This window comes from Streptopelia decaocto (genome assembly GCF_964273445.1).
Source record: "Streptopelia decaocto genome assembly, chromosome: 5".
In the NCBI taxonomy this organism is placed as follows: Eukaryota; Metazoa; Chordata; class Aves; order Columbiformes; family Columbidae; genus Streptopelia; species Streptopelia decaocto.
In genome coordinates, this window is record NC_138659.1 from 892,110 (window position 1) to 912,734 (window position 20,625).

General features: G+C 43.3%; 1 protein-coding gene across 1 annotated transcript in view; it reads left to right on the forward strand.

Moving 5' to 3' along the window:
• The window catches only part of AGBL4 (AGBL carboxypeptidase 4), a gene marked incomplete at its 3' end in the record, with an annotated part of 860,906 nt that overhangs the window by 5,197 nt on the left and 835,084 nt on the right, over positions 1 to 20,625 (forward strand). The window contains exon 2 of the mRNA XM_082053132.1: positions 9,026 to 9,151. Coding sequence (XP_081909258.1) covers positions 9,026 to 9,151 — 126 coding nt within the window. The remainder of the gene's footprint in view (positions 1 to 9,025; positions 9,152 to 20,625) is intronic.

Genomic DNA, 20,625 nt, shown 5'->3' on the forward strand with positions numbered 1-20,625 from the left:
ATTTAATTCCTTCAGTTGAGTTGTCCTTTCTTAAAAGATTTCTGAATTTTGGAGCGTATATAAACAATGTGGGTTATTTCCTCATACGCAGCACTAGCCTGTAGCCAGAGCTGCATCGCAGGGCTTGGAAGAGGCGTTTGGGCTCCATGTGGAGAGGGACCTGCCCACCGTGTCCTCCTGTCCACGTGAAGAGGTTTCAGGTTCAGGGAAACCTGCGTGGGCACCAGCCCGGGCTCGCAGAGGTTGACACACCGCGAGGAGCCCTTTGCAGCCCTTTATCAAACGAAACAAACCTAAAATGGGATTTGTTCAACAAGCACATTTGCCAGAACTTACTGACAGCATCGCTGGGTTTTAGCTTAAGCAGTTGGGAGTGCAGGGCATAGAAGAGCAAGGTTTGCTGGTAAATTTGAGGCACCCTGTAAGACTGTTCACTCTGTCAGTTTTTACTGTGTAAGTTGAAATACTCATCGAATTGATATATAGAAATTAGCTACAGAAAAATATTGTAATTATCATTATATTGTTGCCAGTAGACTGATATTCAACTAATTTCCATCTTCTTCAGCTATCTAGTGAAAACAATCCCCACTAGAAGAATTCACCAAAGAAGAGCTGCTAATATACTTTTGGTACTTAGAGCTTTGATCATATTTCTATTACATAATTTGCCATATAAGGAGACCCGAGAAATACTAATGAAGGCTTTCTATAGCCAGAAGATACAATTTCAGAAGGAGGAAGGAACGGGGTGTGTTGGGTATTCCAGTTGCCACTTGTTAATGGTTTACCGCTTCCCAGCCGCATTTCAAACAGCTTGTTCTTTGACAAATAATCAAAGCTTTTGAAAGTTACTTACCTCCAGCCTCCCGACGCTTTTGCTTTCAGTGAAGTTCAAAGCACCCTATTAATTATTAGCACTTGTGAGAGGAGGTTTTTGAATTTGTAAAAAGTAAAATGAGACATATGGAGAATTTTAATAGGTTTTATACAGAAATTTGTAAAACAAGTTTCTGCAAGTTTCTGTAGTGTTGGACTCACTGTATTTAGTAGGCAGAAGTCTCATGCAAAAAAACAGATCAACCTTGGAATGCATTTCTGTGGCCTACATAGCATTTCTGGTTTTTGAAGTTGAGCTTTATAGATATAATGCTCATTAAAATAGCTTTTAAAGTCAGATTCCTGTGTTAAAATGTAACTGGCTTCATCTCCACATGGGGCCACTACCAGGACTGGGGGCGTAGATGTGCAGCACAATCCTGCTTTCCGATGGGACACCTCGTAACAGCAGCTCCTGCACAGGAGAAATGCACAACTCGCCTACACTCAGACTGTCCTTGCTCCTGGTCCCCGTTCCTCCAGCAACACCCGCTTAGGGACAAAAGCAGCAGAGTGAGATGGCCATAGAAAGCAGCAGAGTGAGATGGCCATAGAAAGCAGCGAGCCCTGAATAGCTGAGGAGCTGCAGGACGGAGGGGAGGAGGGGCCGGGGTTGTGCTGCGGGGTCCCAGCTGCGGCCGCCCCGCGCGCCCTCCTGCCCGCGCCGGTGCCGCCGCGGCGCTCCCCTTGCAGGGGAACTGTCCGGCCCTATAGAAACCAGCCCAGGTTTCTCAGGTCATCCCAAACGCAGCCGGCACGCAGAGCCTGGGCGCTGCATTGCCACGTTCAGGCTGCACTGTTGCTCAAGCCGTGTCTGCGCGTCGTCTGCAGTACAGGTAAAGCAGTGTACAAGGAGCCAAGCACTGGTTATGGGTACACACCTGTGTCCCATATCCCAGCTTCCCCGTCACATCGTCCCCACAACTCATCATTTTCTTTGCATTGCCACAGAAGCCAAGCCTGTCATTTAAGAAGTGCTACATTTTTAAGCCTTAGAGATATCTATATATATTTGGTAGTAATTTTACTATTTTAATGTCAGAATGCTTTGGAAAACTCTGCTCTACCAAAATAGTGCTAATGATTTCCATTTAATTTTGTCACAGGCTATGCAAATTCAGAGATGTGGGTTTTAATATTACATCCAGGGCCCTGATCCTGTACATGTTTGGCATTGAGTTCAATGTATATACGTGTAAAGTATTTTCATTATTGGCTCTATTTTAGGATAAGTAATGCATTAAGTTTAGAGACTAGAATGTGTAGTCTGATACATATGCTTTCTAATATACATACGTGTCCCTGGTTTCTCAGTATGATTAAGTGGCTGATTTTGTAGGTTCATTGTGGCAAAAAACAAACGTAGAAAAGGGGACAGGAGAAGAAAGTTGTTGTTTTAAATTATTATTATTAAATAAAGAAGCTATCTAACTGCATTTAATTTACATACTAACTCTTAGAGGTGTGTACTTAGCAGTGGATCTCCCAATCACAAGTGAAAAATGGCAAGATGTTGCTTTTGCATATTATTTCATAAGCACCTTGACAAATGTGCTGAATTGCAGGCTCCACAAAGCAAGCGGAACGTCATTTCCTGTGAGTCTCCGGGGCGGAGCGGCAGGAATCCGTTCCAAAGCGAGCCCAGCTGGTCCATCGCAGCTCTGCTGATGTGTTTGCATTGGCAATAAGCAACAGAGTTGCTGTGGGATTGCACTGAATTTTGGAGCTGGTAGCACCCACCAAGTGCCTATCACGTGTTCATGCATATATGAGAGAGTACGACACGCTTGATTAATGACCATTTCCTCAAACAACCTGTACAAATCCAGACGCAGTGACATTATTTCAGGGAAGTGTCCATGTAGAACAGGATTGCGAGAGAAACTTGCGCCCGTGCTGCTCAGCCAGAGCCGAGCGTGCAGTGCTGCAGAGGAACACGTGTGGTAACCACACTCAGTACCCGTGTATCTGCTGCTTAGTTTATTTGTAAGCAGTACGAATAATGGGTAACTGGAGCTCAGAGCTTTCTGTGTAAGCCCTCTTGTAGGTAGAAGTTTGGCTTGTGTTCTGAATATTTTAAATACTTTCTATGCATTTCATATTCCTATAAATATTGTATCAACGTTTGCTTAGTTAAAAAACTGCTGAATCTGGTGTATTAGTTAGTAGTGTTCTCTGTAGTTAAATTCCCGTTGCGATGTTGCTGATGCAAGAGAGTTAATAGATCAAGTTTGCGTTGCTGATATTTTTGTGTTAGAAAATAGGAATTCTGAAACAATATTTGAATGTTTTGCTGTACAGCACTTGTACTTTGTTAATCAGATAAAACACTGCAGTGATCTAATAAGTTAACATGGAATACTAGGCTATGCTGAAGTGTTTCGTAAGGGAGTGAGTGGGCAGCGCTTGGCTGGCAGAAATTCTCAGCGACTCTAAGTATTTCTTGTTGAAAGGACTGTTTTGGAAAGGAGGGGAAAGATGCTGCTCTCAGTGAAGAACTTAAAGGAGTTGTTTCAATGAGTAATTAGAATTATGGCAGTAATTAATAGCATAATTGATTTCAGCAACCTTGGGGAACAAATTATTCCAGAAGTAGTACTAAAATCCCCTAATTATTTTAAATATGTAGCCATTAAGAAGATTTTAACTCCAAAGTGAAGAGAGTAGCTGTGTCTGAAGGTACGGTTGGGTTACGGTGAGGGACAGAACACACCCCTGCCCCTAAACACAGAGTGAACAGCACGTATTGCAGCCTCTGCACAAACAGCAACTTCTGCCTGAAAGGAAAAACAAAACAAACCAGAAAGTTCCAATGTTTCCTTCTTTATGCAACCAGCCACAAGCCCTTTGAGTCCAGAGCAGTGAGCTTGCAGTTTATTTTTCCTGCGTCCTTTCAAAACTTTTGCAAAGCTCAGATTTTACCTGATAATCTCTGCTGCACTTGTGCTTGTCTTCATTCTGCAGATTTTCTTGACTACGAATATCTGCTTAGGGTTTGGAGATAGACTGTCGACAGCCAGTCTGCTGGCCACGCTGGAGGAGGAAAGTGAAAGATAATTACTGTAAAGACGTTTTACGTCAAATTGGCTTTCTAGATGGCAATGCAATGTTACTTGTTTTCAGAACTAGCCCAAGCTGTGTGATGTCTGTAATAACCAACATTGTCCCTGTTCTGCCAGAGCTTTGAAACAGGTAACGGTGACAGGATGGGCACAGGGCAGGACGCGGGGCGGCAGGTGTGGCTCTGCCATGCGCAACGTTCTCCCAAACCCTGGGATTTGTAGTCTTAACATCATTTCTGCAAGTCCTTTCCAGCTCGCAGTGACTCTGTGTCGGCGCATTCGGGACTGACCGCAGTCCCTGCAGCGTCTTTAGGCTCGCAGGGTGGTGCCCGTCCGTGCCGCGGGGGCCGTGCCTGTGCGGATCACAGTGACCGCGGGGTTTCCTTCTGTTTCCCGGCACTTTTGGAACCAGTGGAGCTGGAATTCCAGCTCCCGCCTGCTGCTGCCAGTAGATTTTTAGAATGGCAATAGAGCACTGAGAGCAGAAATGACAAGTATTCGTGAATATCAGTGCTGCTGAAGCCCAGCGACAATGATACAAAAGCTTTTCTTAAAAAAAATAAATGATAGAACAGAAGAACATAATCAGCTACTATTTCTACAAGTGCAGATATGAAATAATTTTGCTCGAATTCTATTGTTTGCAATTTTCTGATTGGTGGAGAAGACACTGTTGTTGGCACGTTCTCCATCAGTGTTTCTTGTCCAAAGCGCAAGGGAAGCGATGTTCCTGCAGAGCCTTGGTGTGCTGAGGAGCTAACAGGAGCTGCCCTTGGGCATCTCAGTGGATTTCTGCCTGTTGCAAACTGTACCGAGAGTCCAGGTTCACTCCTTTGTCTGGGTTTACGATGACAATGCTGCCCAGGGCTGGTGAAACTCTCTGCCAGGATAACTGCAAACTTTTCTTGGGCCCTGGCTGGTGGGATTCTGGCTATTAGATCTTTGCACTGTAGAAATTTTTGGTGGCAAGATGTATCCTAATTTTGTTCTAAAATAAGGATCCAGTCACAGAATGAGAGGCATCTTGATGACATTTGTAGTATTGAAAGAAAGACGTCCGCAAAGCTCTCTCGCGGCTGTCGTATCTTCGTGCTCCGTTCCGGCTGGCTGTCCGCGGTGGGCAGTGAGCCTGACTGGAACGGAGCAGGTTTTCCAGGCGACCTCCCTGTGTCCTGCCCCGGCGGGTTCGGTGCCGCTGTGCTCTGGAGCCCGGCCGGCGGAGCCGGTGCCGCTGCGGAGCCCGGCCAGCGGAGCCGGTGCCGCTGTGCTCTGGAGCCCGGCCGGCGGAGCTGGTGCCGCTATGCTCTGGAGCCCGGCCGGCGGAGCCGGTGCCGCTGTGCTCTGGAGCCCGGCCGGCGGAGCTGGTGCCGCTGTGCTCTGGAGCCCGGCCGGCGGAGCCGGTGCCGCTGTGCTCTGGAGCCCGGCCGGCGGAGCCGGTGCCGCTGCGGAGCCCGGCCAGCGGAGCCGGTGCCGCTGTGCTCTGGAGCCCGGCCGGCGGAGCTGGTGCCGCTGTGCTCTGGAGCCCGGCCGGCGGAGCCGGTGCCGCTGTGCTCTGGAGCCCGGCCGGCGGAGCTGGTGCCGCTGTGCTCTGGAGCCCGGCCGGCGGAGCCGGTGCCGCTGTGCTCTGGAGCCCGGCCGGCGGAGCCGGTGCCGCTGCGGAGCCGAGCCCGCGGGGCTGTCACAGCCGGAGCTGCGCTGCTGCTTCACCCAGTTCTAAGAGTAACTGTTACTTACTCAACAAGCACCTTCCTCCAGAAACCGCAGCTTTTAAAGAAAATGTGCCTCCATTTGCATAACGTTCACAGTAGCAAATACTGTTTTCATATTTGCCTAAATGAAAAAAGGTGTTGGCTTTACCCTTTGACCTTAAGAATATCGAGAAGGTCTGGAAGTTTCCAGACTCTTCATACTGAGCATCCCAGATCCCCATAACTGATTCTATGCATTTTCACTAGTTTGGCATGAAATGTATCCACAATGACAATAGTGATGAATGCAGATACCAGCAGGCTCTGTCCAGGTTTTATTTTAAAACCTTATATACTTACAGAGATTTCAGACACCTACAGATTTTATACCTGATAGAAAATTACCATTAAAGTTTAATACTGCGGTAAAAGTAAATCCTAGGGATTTGCTGGAGACTCCGGGAGTTTAAGCTACGAAGAATTAGAATAAAATAGCTATGTGTCGTACAACCTATAGGAAAAATAATTGACCAAATAAGACCTACAGTCTGAGATGTCTTTGCTAAGTTACTTTTGCCCTTGCGTGTCTTATCTAACATTTTTCAAAGCAGAGTCTGCTCTCCTCAAGTGCGACGTGCAGGATGTCCCTCAGTGGAGGATCTCTGGCCGCGGGGTGGGTTCTGCCGTACCCCCGTGCCTTCCGTGGGGACCCTGCCGGGGCTCCCCGGCGCGGGCAGCGGCCCTGTGCTGCCCAGAGGACTCGGGTCCCTCCGTCCGAAGGTGGCAACGTGTCCTCAGCAGCTCTGGCTGCCTCTGCTGAGCCTGGTGCCAGCGCCACGCCGGTTCTGCTTGCGCCGGTTCTCTGGCCTTGCCTCGGCGCCCAAGGAGAACGTGCCAAAAGGGACATCATGCTGTCGTGCTGTATGTTGTAATAACGTGCAGCTCAAACGCTGTTTTGCGTCTTTCAAGGTTAACTAAAGATATCTCAAAATATAAGAACAGTACATTCTGAATATTCAAAGTACTGTGAACGTGCAAGGAGAGGTTAATATTTTTAAATGTCTATGAATTATAAGATACTTGATGATTTTATTCTCGTTCCTCCATGGCTACACCAGGCCAGGAGGAGCAGATGGGAAGTTTGGGTAGGACACAGGCACTTGACAGGTTCCTTCTGCATCGCGCACGGGCCCCATGGGCAGATCTCTCACGGCCAGTGCGGCGGGAAGGGAGATGCAGCTCTGTCTCCTGCCTGCTTTTCCTACCCTGTTTGTGGTGGCAGCGTTATGAATGCAATCTTTTCATGTTCATCTTTATCAGAGCGCTGTTTCCTGCCTATCTTTGAGCAGTAACAAGCAGCCTCTTACTTTGAGCAGAGATTTACGAGTGAGAATGTACCAGGAGGAGTTCAGTCTCCTCACTGCTCTGCTCGCTGGACTCCCCGCCTCCCGTTCGTTCCCTTTGGTCCCTGGCAGCTCCTGCATCCTGGGGGGAGATCTGCAGCTTTTCCCTGGTTTCTTCTTCGTATCCTTGATTCCCTGTGTTGGATTACAAACGGTTAACGTGACTACCTGCCGCGGGTGTGTGGGGGCTCATAGTCAAAGAGGCGCTGAGGGAGGCTGAGGAGACGGCTTTCCCGTGGCTGCTGCTCTGACCTACAGGCGAGATGCAGAGGGATGAATTCATCAAGTGTCCCGGTCGTGGCCACTCACATACACAAATGCTGCTTTCAGGTCTGAGTTTGGCCCTGGTGTTACCAGCCTCTAAGCAAATCCTGTCAGCGTGGTGCCAAAGCCTACGGGGTAAAACCTATCTAGCTAAAAATATCATGAGTAATAGCAATTTTCCAATTAAAGAAAACAGTTTAAATGCCGCAGATCGCTATCTGTGGGTAATTATTCAGTCTAAAACAAATAACCTTGAGGTTGCAAATAATAATGTTGCTAAAAAATACTAGCATGCATTATTTAGTATCTAACTTTTGGGATTGTGGTTAAGGAACAAGAGGTTACATTCCCTTTGTTCTGCGGGAGTGCTCCTCAAGGACGGGAAGGTTCCAGCTTCCTCCCTGGGAAGAATGCAGGTTTATATGCCGAGGGTTGACCTGGATGTATTTCTTTAATCCGGGATTTATATACCTCTGAAAAGATGGGTTTATAATAGAAAGCCTGACAGACACTTTAACTGTGGTGTCAGTAATATGTTGATATAATTTGTTACCTCGGCTAAGGTGTTTTGTCTCAAGAGGTGGAACGCATTTATGTATGGAAAGGTCAGTTGTAATTAATAAGGTGTTTTCATCATTCAGGTCCAGCATGAATTGCTTGTACCATTTGTGTGAAATAGTTTTCAATATAAAAATAAAACAAATTGAGCTTTATGTCACATTCATCATCCCCCATAACCCATTTAAATGTCAAAAAATCAGTGCAGACCAAAAGTCTATTTCTAGAAGCCTTAGTAGCCCTATTTATCAGGGTGAAATGAGATATTATCATCCCATTATTCTACCACATTCCTTTGGCACTTGAAGACAAACACACTTCTTCTAGTTTTCTGTAACACAGAAGATGATAGTTTTTCTATTCCTAAATATTTGTAGTCCCAACAGTAAATAGTTAAGCAAATGCTGAGGCCATGTCAGAAGAGTGAACAGCTAGTTACCTTGGTGTGTATTTCTTTCACTATAATGTTAATGTATTATATATGAATATTAACCTTCTTTCTTGTACATTGCTGAAATGAAAAAAGCGCCGTGTTCTTCCATCCCTACATGGAAACACGTTTTTTTGTGGTGCAGTTTGTTACACGGTGTAATTTGACTGGGAGGACAAAGCTTTCAATATATACATTACTGATATATTTTGACAAAAATCACGCCGTTATGTGGAAAAAGTATGTCCTCATATCTTTCATTATGAAATAAATCCTACATTAAAAAAATTCTTTATTTAAATTGTTTTTTTGAGTTTTGTTTCCTAAGCAAGCAAGGCTCAGATAACCATGTGCCTCCCTTCTAATGGTTTTCAAACTGCAGATGTGAGTGGGACTTAACAGTCTCAAGGTTCGAAGTTCATTTAAGATGCATGAAAACAGGCAACGGGATAGAGGAGAAAGATCCCGTTAATGCCCATAGTGAGGAAGATGCTGCTGAGGATTACGGTGAAGGCTGTGCGGTTCGTTAGCTGGAGAACCTTTAACGTGTGATGCCGTTATTGTAGCCAAGCTCTTAAACTTTGAAAAGCAAGGGTTATTTCCTGGTGCGTGTGTGAAGTGGTGCAAATGTCATGTTCTGTAGAACAGGTGGGGAATATCCTTCTCGCGTGTTTTGTAGCTTTTCCTGTGATGCTTACGCCTCTTTGTTGGTGCTGTTTCTGTTTGTTTCTCGTGCTGCAGCAGGCGCTGCCCTGGGGAGCGACGATGCCATAGCGGGGAACGTGAGCAAGGGCGCTGTCCTGCCGGCGGGACACTGCGGGCAGCCCAGGAAAGGACACCTTGTGTTTGACGCCTGCTTTGAAAGCGGTGAGTGTTTTCAGTGCTAGTCCATGTTATGCAGTTGTCAATATGTTAACACTTTTAACTACGTCACTCACATCTATAAAAAGTGTCTCTGTTCTAAAAAAGACTTGCATTAGTTATTACTCAACTCCCTGGTTCCCTTCGGTCAGAGTATGACACAAAACCAGACGGTCCAAATGGAGATAAGATGGTGAAATTTGTTATTACCTACAATATGCATTTCATCAGGTCTATCTCTTACCATCTGTAGATACATAACTGGATTCTATTCTGTTGTTATACCTATAACAATGTAGGGCACCAATCAAAGGTGTAGTATTTAAAGTATGGGAGGTTTATTAAAACGTCACGTAGCAGTTTCGCAGGGAAGTTAACTGCGTAAAGTGCCAAGAAGTTAACTGTGTAAAGTACCAAGAAGTTAAGTGTGTAAAGTACCAAGCCCATCCTCGCATAGTCAGAAGGTTCGACAGACGTGTATGTGCTGTCTTTCAATGCGTTTCTGTTTCTTGTGGCCTAACTCTGTACTGCTGAGGGGAACAGGGGTTCCACCTCTGATGTCCGTAGAAGGAGAATTAAACCTCGGAAAGCTACTGCAAATTGAAAGAGAAATTGTTTTTACAGGAGTTACAGTTAGCATATTAATTTAAAGAATATTTTTTGTCATGTATGTTTATATGTGTTTGGGGTATGTAGGTAGGTTTATATATATGAATATGTAGCATCGTTTAAATTATTGTGTTACATATATCTGTGTCTCAAGATTTTGCAGTTTAAATCTCTCCTTGTTGGCTTACAGACCTGGAGAACGCTGTAAAGCGCCATATGTACAAAAGGCATTTGGCAGGATAAACTCTGGTTTTCCGCGTGGTTTATGTGAGCGGTTCTGGTAATGCCCAAACCACCACAACATCTTGTAAAAGGAGTTTTTATGAAGAGTTCACCCCTCAGGCTGCAACGCCGGCCGCCTGCTCCGGGGTGGATGGTCGACTGAGTTATTGATTGCGTTATGTAAAAGGTGGGAATGATGCAATGAGCAAGAGAGTGTCTTATTTTTAAGGTTTGTCTCTGAAGGTCCAGACAACAGTTTTGTACTTTTACAAACACTTCGGATGCTGTTTCATTATAGTTACGGTATTACGAACTTTCGTAACAGAAAATGGCTTATGAAATCAATCAGTTGGCCAAGCTGAGAAACTGACTTCATTGTGTTGAGCTGCTCTGAATGAAAAGGATCAGGGGAAGCCATCAAACGATTTGTGAAGTAATGTGGATCATTGCATGATGGTTTAATTTCAGTTTTTGAAGAATAAAATTAATGATATTTTTAAATGAAAACATTCAGTTCAAAGGTAGTGTTCATACTTTATATACTTCGGCAATAATCCCATGGGATAGAATCACAGAATGTTAGGGATTGGAAGGGACCTCGAAAGATCATCCAGCCCAATCCCACTGTGTTTATTTACATTATGACATGATGAGGCTGTGATGTTGCTTTGCATATTCGGACACCTCCAAAATACAAATATGAATACAATTAATGCCTTCATTTACTTTCTCATGACAATGATGTATTAGCAAGAATGATAATAATCTTGTGTACAGTTCATATGTAAATTCACTTTATATTATGTTATATGTCAGCCAAGTAATTTCTTAGTGTACCTTAGCTGGTCAAAGCAAATTAACTGATTATTGGCTATTTTATGAAATGGTTATTAATGCTGAGATCTACCCCCTGCTATGGTGAACAGCACGTGAACAGCAGCGCACTGATGCCCTGGGTTGGTCACGGTGCCTCTGGTGGGGGGCATCCCAGGGAGCGCGGGGAGCTGCGTGGGGGCAGGACGGTTATAGTGGGGGAACACGGACCAGAAAACGAAGCCCTGAAAACCCCAGCTCCACGGTTTCTGCTGCTTGTGGCCCAAATTGCATGTTTTATAATTACTTTTGAGGTTTGGAGGAGCAGCGTCGGCTCACAGAGGTTTGTGAATCTCAGCATTCATCTGTTAAATACCGAGGCTTTTTATAAGGTTTTGAAAATACATATTTTGGCTTGTTAGTCAAATATAATGCTGTTTAAATGTTAAAAAATACTGTGTTTCTTGAAATTAGAAATGAAGCTGCCGTCTGCTTTTATTCTCATTTCAACCAAAAAGTGGAACTCCGCCAAGAGTCATTAAATCTTCCATCCTTTGGATGGATTCTGATTTTTGATGAAAAAATGTTATGATTGGGTAATTTCTGTATTGTGGTTCGTGTTCAAAAGGCTGTAATTAAAGTTTTGTGGAATCTTAGATTCAATCTCGATTACTGTAAACCACGTATTATTGTGTTGACTGCTGTACCAACACCTTGCGGTGAAAATGATCGTCAGACATTCGTTTGTCTTTTCCTACAACACATTTATCAAACATTTGGTATCAGAAACCTGATAAAGAATCCAGTGCTGATGGATTGCAAGTGATGTTAATCAGCTGAAAAGACGTTCAGATCTACAATGTGATAAGAGATCTCGTGTGACTGAGAAGTACACTTGTGTCATTTTTGTTCAGGTTTTAAATATCTTTCTATATTTCAAAAATAGGGTAATGTGCTTGTAAAACACTTTGCACAACACTCCAAATTGCGGTAAGTGATTGTAATTCCGCTGATCTCGTTGTAACCTCTCACAGGCGTGAAACACAGGCCGCTGAGCTTTACCAAGGAAGGTATCGGTTGAACAATGTCACACGGGATGAATTGCCCTTTGGGGTGCCTGCGCCCCGCTTGCTAAGACTTGACACGTGACTTTAGCTAAAATCAAGTGAGACTAATAAAATTCTGTAAAATTTGAGTTGCAAAACATTTTATGAAATTGACTAAGATGACACATAAGACAATACTGTTAGCTCCATGTTCAAAAGAAAACTGAGATCCACCCTGGGAATTTTGGCCATCAAATATATGATACAATTGTGATATGCTTCTAAAATTTTAACCGAGCTGTTCCTGCGCGTGTTCACATTGGGGTGAACAGAAAGGCCCCTCTTCAGCTGGGCTCCGCGGCACGGCCGTGGTACCCGGAGCAGGAGCGGCGCGGCACAGGCGCTGCAGCGGCACGCTGATAAGGGTGTCAGCTGCACGAGTTGACACTTTTCCCAGTGTAAACACTTTTTTGAAGCAAAAACTAGTTGTCGTTCCATATTTGCTGTATGACGTTCTGCCGTGTTTAGCTGGAGTCACCGAGTCAGGTGGACTCTCTTGGCTGTCACTTCTGTGACGATGCTTATACCCAATGGAGAAACAAAGAAACAGAAGCCAATGTGTTATTTCAGTAGTGATGTCTGTTTTCAGTCCACTTTTGTGGCATCGAGGTGTGTCTGATTAATGAAACACTTTATTTTAGTTATTTCCTTATTTGTTGGCAGTAATTTATACCATATTTCACATGAAGATATTAAGTGGTTATTGCTACCAGTCGGATAATTTACCAAACGTCTCCTTTTCTGGAAGTGTCTGTTAGCGGCTCAGAGCAGCCCCATTCTATCACAATATTGACACTTTGCGGCTGCTGCAGGTTGGAAGTCCCAAAAAAGTGAAGAACAAAAGATTGATTTGATTTTTTTGTTTATTTCTAATGATGACCATAGGCACAGATTAATGGATGGAGTGCGCACAAAGTGATATCGGTTAACATATATGACATTACTCAGATGTCTCAAGCTCCGGAAGAAGCGTGTGAATGATTTATGGAATTGATATTAATCTCTTTCCAGTAAATGCATTGCTAAAGTTACATGGGAAATGGATGTTGCTGCTGTAATGCCAAATTAATTTATTTCTTGCTAGGTCAGCATTGCAAATGGAACTAAATATTAACCTTTTATATATCTAAACAGAATATGGTATGGAAGACATTTTTACAACTGGTGGAGTGCTTGGCGTTGATGTGATTCCAGGTAACAAATACAGCGTTAGTCAGGTATCTTAACTTGTGCGAAACAGAAATTCGTGACTCATGGAGCTAATGATGGTGCGAGAAGAACCAGTGTAATAGCATCAGTACAGAATGGGGATGTTAATTGTAGTTGTTTGCTGATGATAACTTTCGCAGTCGGTTTATCTTGTGATTATATGGGACCTCCTTGAAGAGCAGCCTCCCCTCCTGCCTCTCACCGCCTCTGCGTCTCCTCGCTGCTGTGCGGGCACCTGGTGATTTGCTGTTCAACTGACCCACAGGGACCACGATGAGCAACTGCAAATGGGAGCAGAAATGCCTTAGGTCAGAGAACTGCAAGCCCAGAGCAGGTTTTCAACAGCCTCTCTATGGGGAGCAGCCAAATAGAGCACGAATCCTTGCTCTGGAAAGAGACAATGGACAAAGAATATTGTTGGTGGTCTGTAAAATCATGATTCTTACTCAAAATGTCAATGAATATGAAACAGTGGTTCCCTGTCTGCTCCTTTTGCACAGGACATTCAAATGACGCTGGCAGTTAACTTACTGAAAGCAAACAAAGCAGAATGGCTCCTCACATATTGTTTAATTAACCTGTGAAGCTTCTTCCTGCAGGACGCTGTGGATATTGAAAGTTTACGCGTGTCGTGCTTTCAACCAAAAAACCCAACCGACAAGACCAGGGAAGAAAAATCAGCTAAGAGCTACTAATACTGATTCTGTCTCTGGCTCCAAAGGTTCACAAACTCTAAATCGGGTCGTTATTTTGGGGAGGTATCTTCAAACGATGACTTTGTTCCCATGATTTCTCTAGGGGTCTGTTTCTGGCAGTTGCTGGACTAGACCTGGATCTCACCTGATAGACAGAGCTGGTGAAATAGCTGATCACTGTTGGTACATATGATAATCTTTTACTAATTTCTAAATATAGATTTCAGGTTATAGCTGTAAGTCAAAATTAACATAATGCAAACCCATAATTTGATCAGATAAAAGGAAGGAAAACCTTACAGTTATGATTTCCATTAACACGAGGAAGATAGTGGTTGGCCATGGTGCGCGAGCGTTAACAGCAGATGTCCAGAGGCAGATCTGCTCTTAGGATTCCGCAGTATACGTTCCCGGTACTTACGTTTCCATGGTGGGATTTTTGAAGCTTGCTCTTTGACGGAGCAGGAATTAAACACAAACATCATCACAAAGATACTTTACACAAATGTGTTTAAGTCATTTTTCAGAATAAGCAGAAGGGTTTTCATATCTACCAGCTTGTGAGATACATTTTCCAGTTCCCATTTTTTCTGGCTCTGTTCAAAATTTTCCATCTGGAAAAATGATAGAGGGAAATCTAAGGAAGAAAAGCAACGTCCCTGCCAGGATGGAGGAACATCACACTGCATGGAACAAATATCCTTGTCTGAATGTACAATCACTGAAATAAATGCAGCTGTGTTTATTTCAGCATAATCAGATAGATTTGAATATAAAATCATTGACATAAATGCAGCTGTGTTTATTTCAAACTGCACATGTTAATATGAACACCAATGTGATACCAGTTACTCAGGGGTGTACAGAGGTGTGTATATACAGTGGCCTGGGACAGTGGAACGTAGGAGGAGTAAAATGCAGCCGAGTTTGTGCTTTGCCTAGAAATGTTTACAACAGCGATGGAGTCACTGGTGAGGAGGGGCGAGATGCTTCTTATATAAAGTTCCTGGATTTGAATAAATCTATAGTTACTCTAGAAAGTAACAGGTGAGCTACTCTTCAGTGACTCAGGAAATAATTGTTTGAATAATTGCTGCTTTAAATAGAGAATCATGTTAGTTTTCAGGTCCATCTCTTCTGACGGGTGCCGTGCAGACCGTAACTTTACCTTAGTTTGTTATCTGATTTTGAGCCTTAGAAAGAGCTGCCAGCCACCCTGCCAGAATTTCTTCTTGCCGAGTTCTCAGACCCAGGGAAAACAGAGCGCAGAGCAGTGTCAGTGCAAACATTTGCCTCTGTTTGTTTGTGAGGGACTCTCCTCCGTGCTCGTTTCCAGAACAGCTCTGCCTTCGCTGGCCCGGCTCTATCATCAAACTCCGGCTTTTTCAATCAGAGCCACTGAGAACCAGAAGAAACTGAAAAGTGTTCTTTACTCTGCTTATGGTGCTATATAGATGATCAGAAGGAATGGCTGCACTCAGAATAAAGTGCCATCAGAACAGTAAATATTTTGGAGCTAAAACATATTGGAAAGGCTTTATTTTCACCGGGGAGAAGGCTGAAATATTCTGCTAGAGTAAACAGTGGTATTTTATTTGGTTAGTTCAATGATCTGTGATATTACCCCTGTTTTGCAGAAGACAGCAGCACAACAGACGTGGGTCTTGGCCGCCTGGCACCTTCTGTAGTGAAATTCAGCTGTGCGAAATGGGCGAAATCACTCAGGAATGCCCACTCCCCCCGAAATCGGGTTACCCTTCACATACATGTGTGGAGCAACCTCCTCCTGCTCTGACATCCCTTAGAAATCACCTGGAATCACCACTCCCCAAACTCAGGTTACCCTTCAGATAGATTCTGTTCTTTTCCTTCTCCAAATGGTTTCTAAATTCTCAGTTGTCTGCTATTCTAAAGTTAACATGGCAAATGAAGATCTTTGCTTCTTTGAGCTGCCACTGTAACGCAAGAAGAGGCAAAACACTCTGAAATACATAATAGTTTGTACTTTTGAAAGAATACAGGTTGAAAAACATACCTCAGGAGAGGTGTTTCTACATCAGTTCAGAGTATTTTTATTCTTAGACTGGTTCTATCTTATTTTAAGAAATAATATTTTAGAATATTTTGCTCAGCCCAACAGGAATTTGGATCCAAGGTACGAGGTGTGAAACACACATTGTTTTGGTTCCATGCAGAGCTTCATTTTGCATTTATCGATTCTGTTTAGTAGCGTAATTGCCTTCTAGGTTCAGCCTGTAGCACGCTCATGTTGATTCAGTGTTGATATTCCTGCAAACGAGCCGGGAACAAACCGTCTATTATCACTGTGTGTTCTTTAGACAACTACTGCAGTTCCAGGATCTACCAAAATAACGTTATGTGAAGGTAAATTACCATAATCTATTAAGGGTTATTATTATATTACAACAATTTCGGGTAGAATCACATCTCTTTTATCTGTAAATTAACTTTTTGTTTGTAAGAGGTATGATTTATCTGTTTTTTAAAAAGTTTGTTTTGAATGTTGATTGTTGCTACTGTTCTATGTTGTGAATAATCCATTTTTGGCAGCCTTTTCTGAGATTGGAAATGAATGTCAAATTTCTCATGTGAAAAACCTTTAAACCTTTTTCATGAATGCAATATAAAAATATATAGAGCTAAGGAATAATGCAGCCAGATTTTTTCCCTCTCAGCATTTGGGTGGTCAGCTTAAGAAATCATATTCACAGTGAGTTTTGAAATGATTGACTAATAATTGCTTGACATTTGTGTTCCTTTTTGATCTTTTTTTTTCCTTGTCTGCAGTTTTCGTTTACTTACATTGAGTTCCATTAATATAATGCTTTACATATGGCTTTTGTGTGACTGGTAAGTTGTACAATGAAATCTCTTTGGTGCTCTAGTGATCATATAGATGCGCGTATACCCAGGCTGTGTGCAGGCACAGCCAGGGGGATGGCAGAGCCGTGTTAGCGCAGCCGAAGCGTCTGGAGGCTGGATAGATACGAGAGGATTGTTCACCCCAAATTCTCTGCCCTTACAGACACGTTGCTGCCAGCTAATGGGTGTCTGAGCTGGGTGAGGTGACGTAGGATGATGCGCTTATTCCTCGGAAATGCATTGTAGATATGCCCCTTCCTAAACAGCCAAGAGAAGGAGCGCAACAGCAATGTTGTAATTAATTTCTGCTTTCATTGGAGAATAAAAGATGATAGCACGTTGAAACTTGACTTTTGGTCGTTACTGCATGTGTTTCCTGTGGTTCTTCTGTTCGGTAGCTTCAGGATTGATCCATTCTCACTTATCCCAAACACTTTTCATCCTCTCACTTGATTATCATGGTGTTTTCCTGCCTTTTGTGTACATGTTATTGCTGAAGTATCGGCTTTTGTCTGTTGAGAGAATGTTGAGCTGCACTTGTTGAGCCCATACATTGAATGCTGTATCAAATTAAACCTCGTTATCCTCATGTCTAGGACTCTATGTTGTCGGCCTTCCATTAGCATCTGTTTAGTTTTCCATTATTCCCATCTGTGTGCTCTTCTTTATCCTTTTGGATTTAGTGATCCATTTATTTCCTTCCCTCATATTTGCATTTGCATTTTCATCAGTAGACATTTTTATTTCAGTCATGGTTTCCCATTTTCCTGTTATTTCCTCTGCAAATATCTCTACTATTGTTCCTTGAAATATTTTCTTAAATCTGTCTTTATATATATATATATAATTATTATTTAAAGGAACCAGGTCCTGGAGCTGTTGTCCTGATAGCTGGTGATTGTTTGTCCTTGGTCAGTCTGCATCCTCTTTTGGACAGGATTCCTTTCTTACCGAAAACTTCAGCTTCGCTTCCAACCTCTTCTCCAGCACGGGGGATCGGTGTTGACAGGCGCCACCACTTCAGCGCCTGGTCCAGGGCACAAATCAGGCGAAAAAATGCTGCAGAACTACGATTTCTGTTGGTTTGGGGTTAGATCATACGCTTGTGACACTTTGTACGATTAACAGTTGTGTGGCAATTGGGAAGTGTTCTGTTGTTCGGTGGGCAGAGGTCCGGGAGAGCGAAGGAGCGAATGCTGCAGACAGAGGCTGGTTAGATGGCATGAGAACAAGAACATGCTGAGTGATTACAATCATTATGACATCTAGATACTCCTTCGGATGTGAATACATGGCTTCCAGGACCTCTAACGTTATTTTCTCTTTAGAATATTAGCCTAGTTAATAACAGCTTATGCTTATAATCTCTTAGTGCAGGAAATCACCACGTGCTTTCCAAGGCGCTTTTGTTTTCATGTTGTAGTTCAGAATCTGGGGCTCGCCGCAGTTAAGAGCTTCGGTGTTATACAGTAGAATCACCATCTGAAGCATTTTGACATTGTCTTCTTTGAAGTACAGTAATTGGATTTAAGCCCACACCTTTGATTGCTCTTTAAAACCAAACGGAGTATGTGTCATCCTGAATCAGGGTGGGTAAGATGGACTTTCCTATGTAATGATGCTATTTAAGAAACTGCCATGCTTCAACAGATATTAGCAATAATAGATCGTATTTCAGATATAACGTAACAATAACTGATATTATTTCAGCCACACAGGAAAACTTGAGTGCTGTTGGAGAAATTGTGTGAGGTTATCTCCACTGAACCAGCTGAGTAAAAGAGGAGTAGGGAGAACAAGCGTTATCTTTTGCAACCTATCCCGTTTTGGCTGATTTAAGCCAGATGAGGAGATAAGCAATATTGTGTGCTCTGAGAGCACTGTAACAAGCCTTAGTAATTGATAATAATAACTGGAAGACAAATGCTAAATTGTTGATTCATACAAGAAAGAAAGAATACTGGAATCAGAAAGTCGTATTACTGTAATTTGATAATTGTGATTTAGCGTTTATTATCTATGTGGCCTCATAGTGGTAGCAAATATAGGCTAGTCTATCTTAGCAAAATAAAATTCCAAAGTATATGAATTAGAAAATGTGGAGAAAATTCAAGTAGATTAATGCAATCCAGTGTGATTTTACTGTGGACGCTACATTAGAAAGACATAGTTTGTAAATGATGTACTGATAATCACCCGGCTCTGCAGCCCCTGGTTCCGGAGGGGCCAAATCCCTAAACGTGCGTAGAACTCGTTTTTGAAAGCGAGTTTTTTTGTGCACTTAACAAAATCAATTTGCTGATTACAAAAAAATAGATGTTTTAAAAATCAAAACATGCCTGATAATCCGTCAGGTTTCCTGATGCCCCCTATTATATTTTTATTTTTATTTGTAAAAATAATTGTTTATAAATGGATATTTACAAGGCTCGTGCCCTCCTGGTGACTATGGCAAGCTGCCCACCTTATCGGTTTTTAAGTATCTACATCTTTCTTTTTAAAATTCTTTTTTCCTTTCTTTTTGGAAAACGAGGGTCCTACCAAGCACAGACACTGGGAGAATAAACTTGGAGAGACAGTCAAATAAAAGAAAATTGAATTTTAATCCACTTAATTAGAGTCCTAAATCAGGATTCACTGGGCATTTCGATAGGCTAGAAATTTCTGGATATCAAAGTATTACTAGAAGAGCAGAAAAAGTCCATATCTGTTGTGATTGGCTTAGTCTATTAGTATAGGAGCATCTCTGCAAACCTTGCTTTATATATCCCAAACCTCCCACTCAGCTCACCATCCAAGCTTTTGCAAATAGCTTATTGACTTAAATATGCCTCTGACTGTACCTTGCACTTCACCCTATATATAGACATGAGTAATATGAGAGTAATTGGCCTGCTCGTCTTACAGTTTCTTTCTTAATACAGAGGAAACATTCCAAAGATCAAGGCGTCTCAGCTGAAGACCTGCCGAAGGGTTAAGGTTAAGTGCCTCCTCGGGAGGAACAAACCGATGTGCGTACGACCAAGTGGTACCTGTCGTTCTTAGCAGATGGATGGAGACCAGACCTGCAGTACGATGGAAGAACTCGGAAGGAGAAGCTGAGGACATGCTGTGAATCGAGAGGCCACACTTGTTGGGGGTTCCTCTGGGGTTCCTCTGGGGTTCCCATGAGCCGCACCAGAGGAGCGGGCTCACCCCGTTTCACGGATGTAGTCCTCCCATCTCCAGGCCTCATACCGCGCCACCCCCTCTGGGTTCTCTGCCCCCCATTAATTGCCCCCTAATACAGCTGCAATATGAAGAGCTGTTTCTTTGGGATGTTTCAGTTGTACTAACCTGCAGTTTTGACAGTCAGAAAGGCACAGGATGTATTAAGGCTCTGTTGGTGGAGGTGCTGAGGCTTTTTTCCACTGTAGCTGCATTTGGTTCAGAATTTGGTTATGAAGAAGTGGCACTTTAAATGATAGTCATATTTCATAGGAATCTTAAATTCATAGTTTCCCCTGGGTTTTGTGTCTTGAAGATAAAGGTGAGAAGTAACAGCATAAGTAACGAGAAGGTAGGAGATTTCATTGGCATGGGGAAACGCGAAGATCTGAGATCCTTGGCTACAAAGACTGTGCTTTGGTGTCCTGTCTCCCTTTCCTGAGGAGGCGCGAAGGAGCTGAAGGCTAAGGGCATGCTAAGGAGGATCTGCCTGGTACTATGAGATATTTGATTGACTTGAATTGTTCCCACACAGATACATAGTCTGAGAATAAGATGTTAGGGAGAATCATAGAGGAACGTTGGAGGTGTCTTTTACAACGTGGACTTGATGAAGTTGAGCTTTTCTGTTTAACCCCGTTGAAAGAGGTGTTATTGTTTCACGAGTGCCCTGTCAAAAGGGAATGGCAGAGGGAAGGGGGATTCTGCCCTCAGCCGGGAGCTGCCGAGCCCGCTC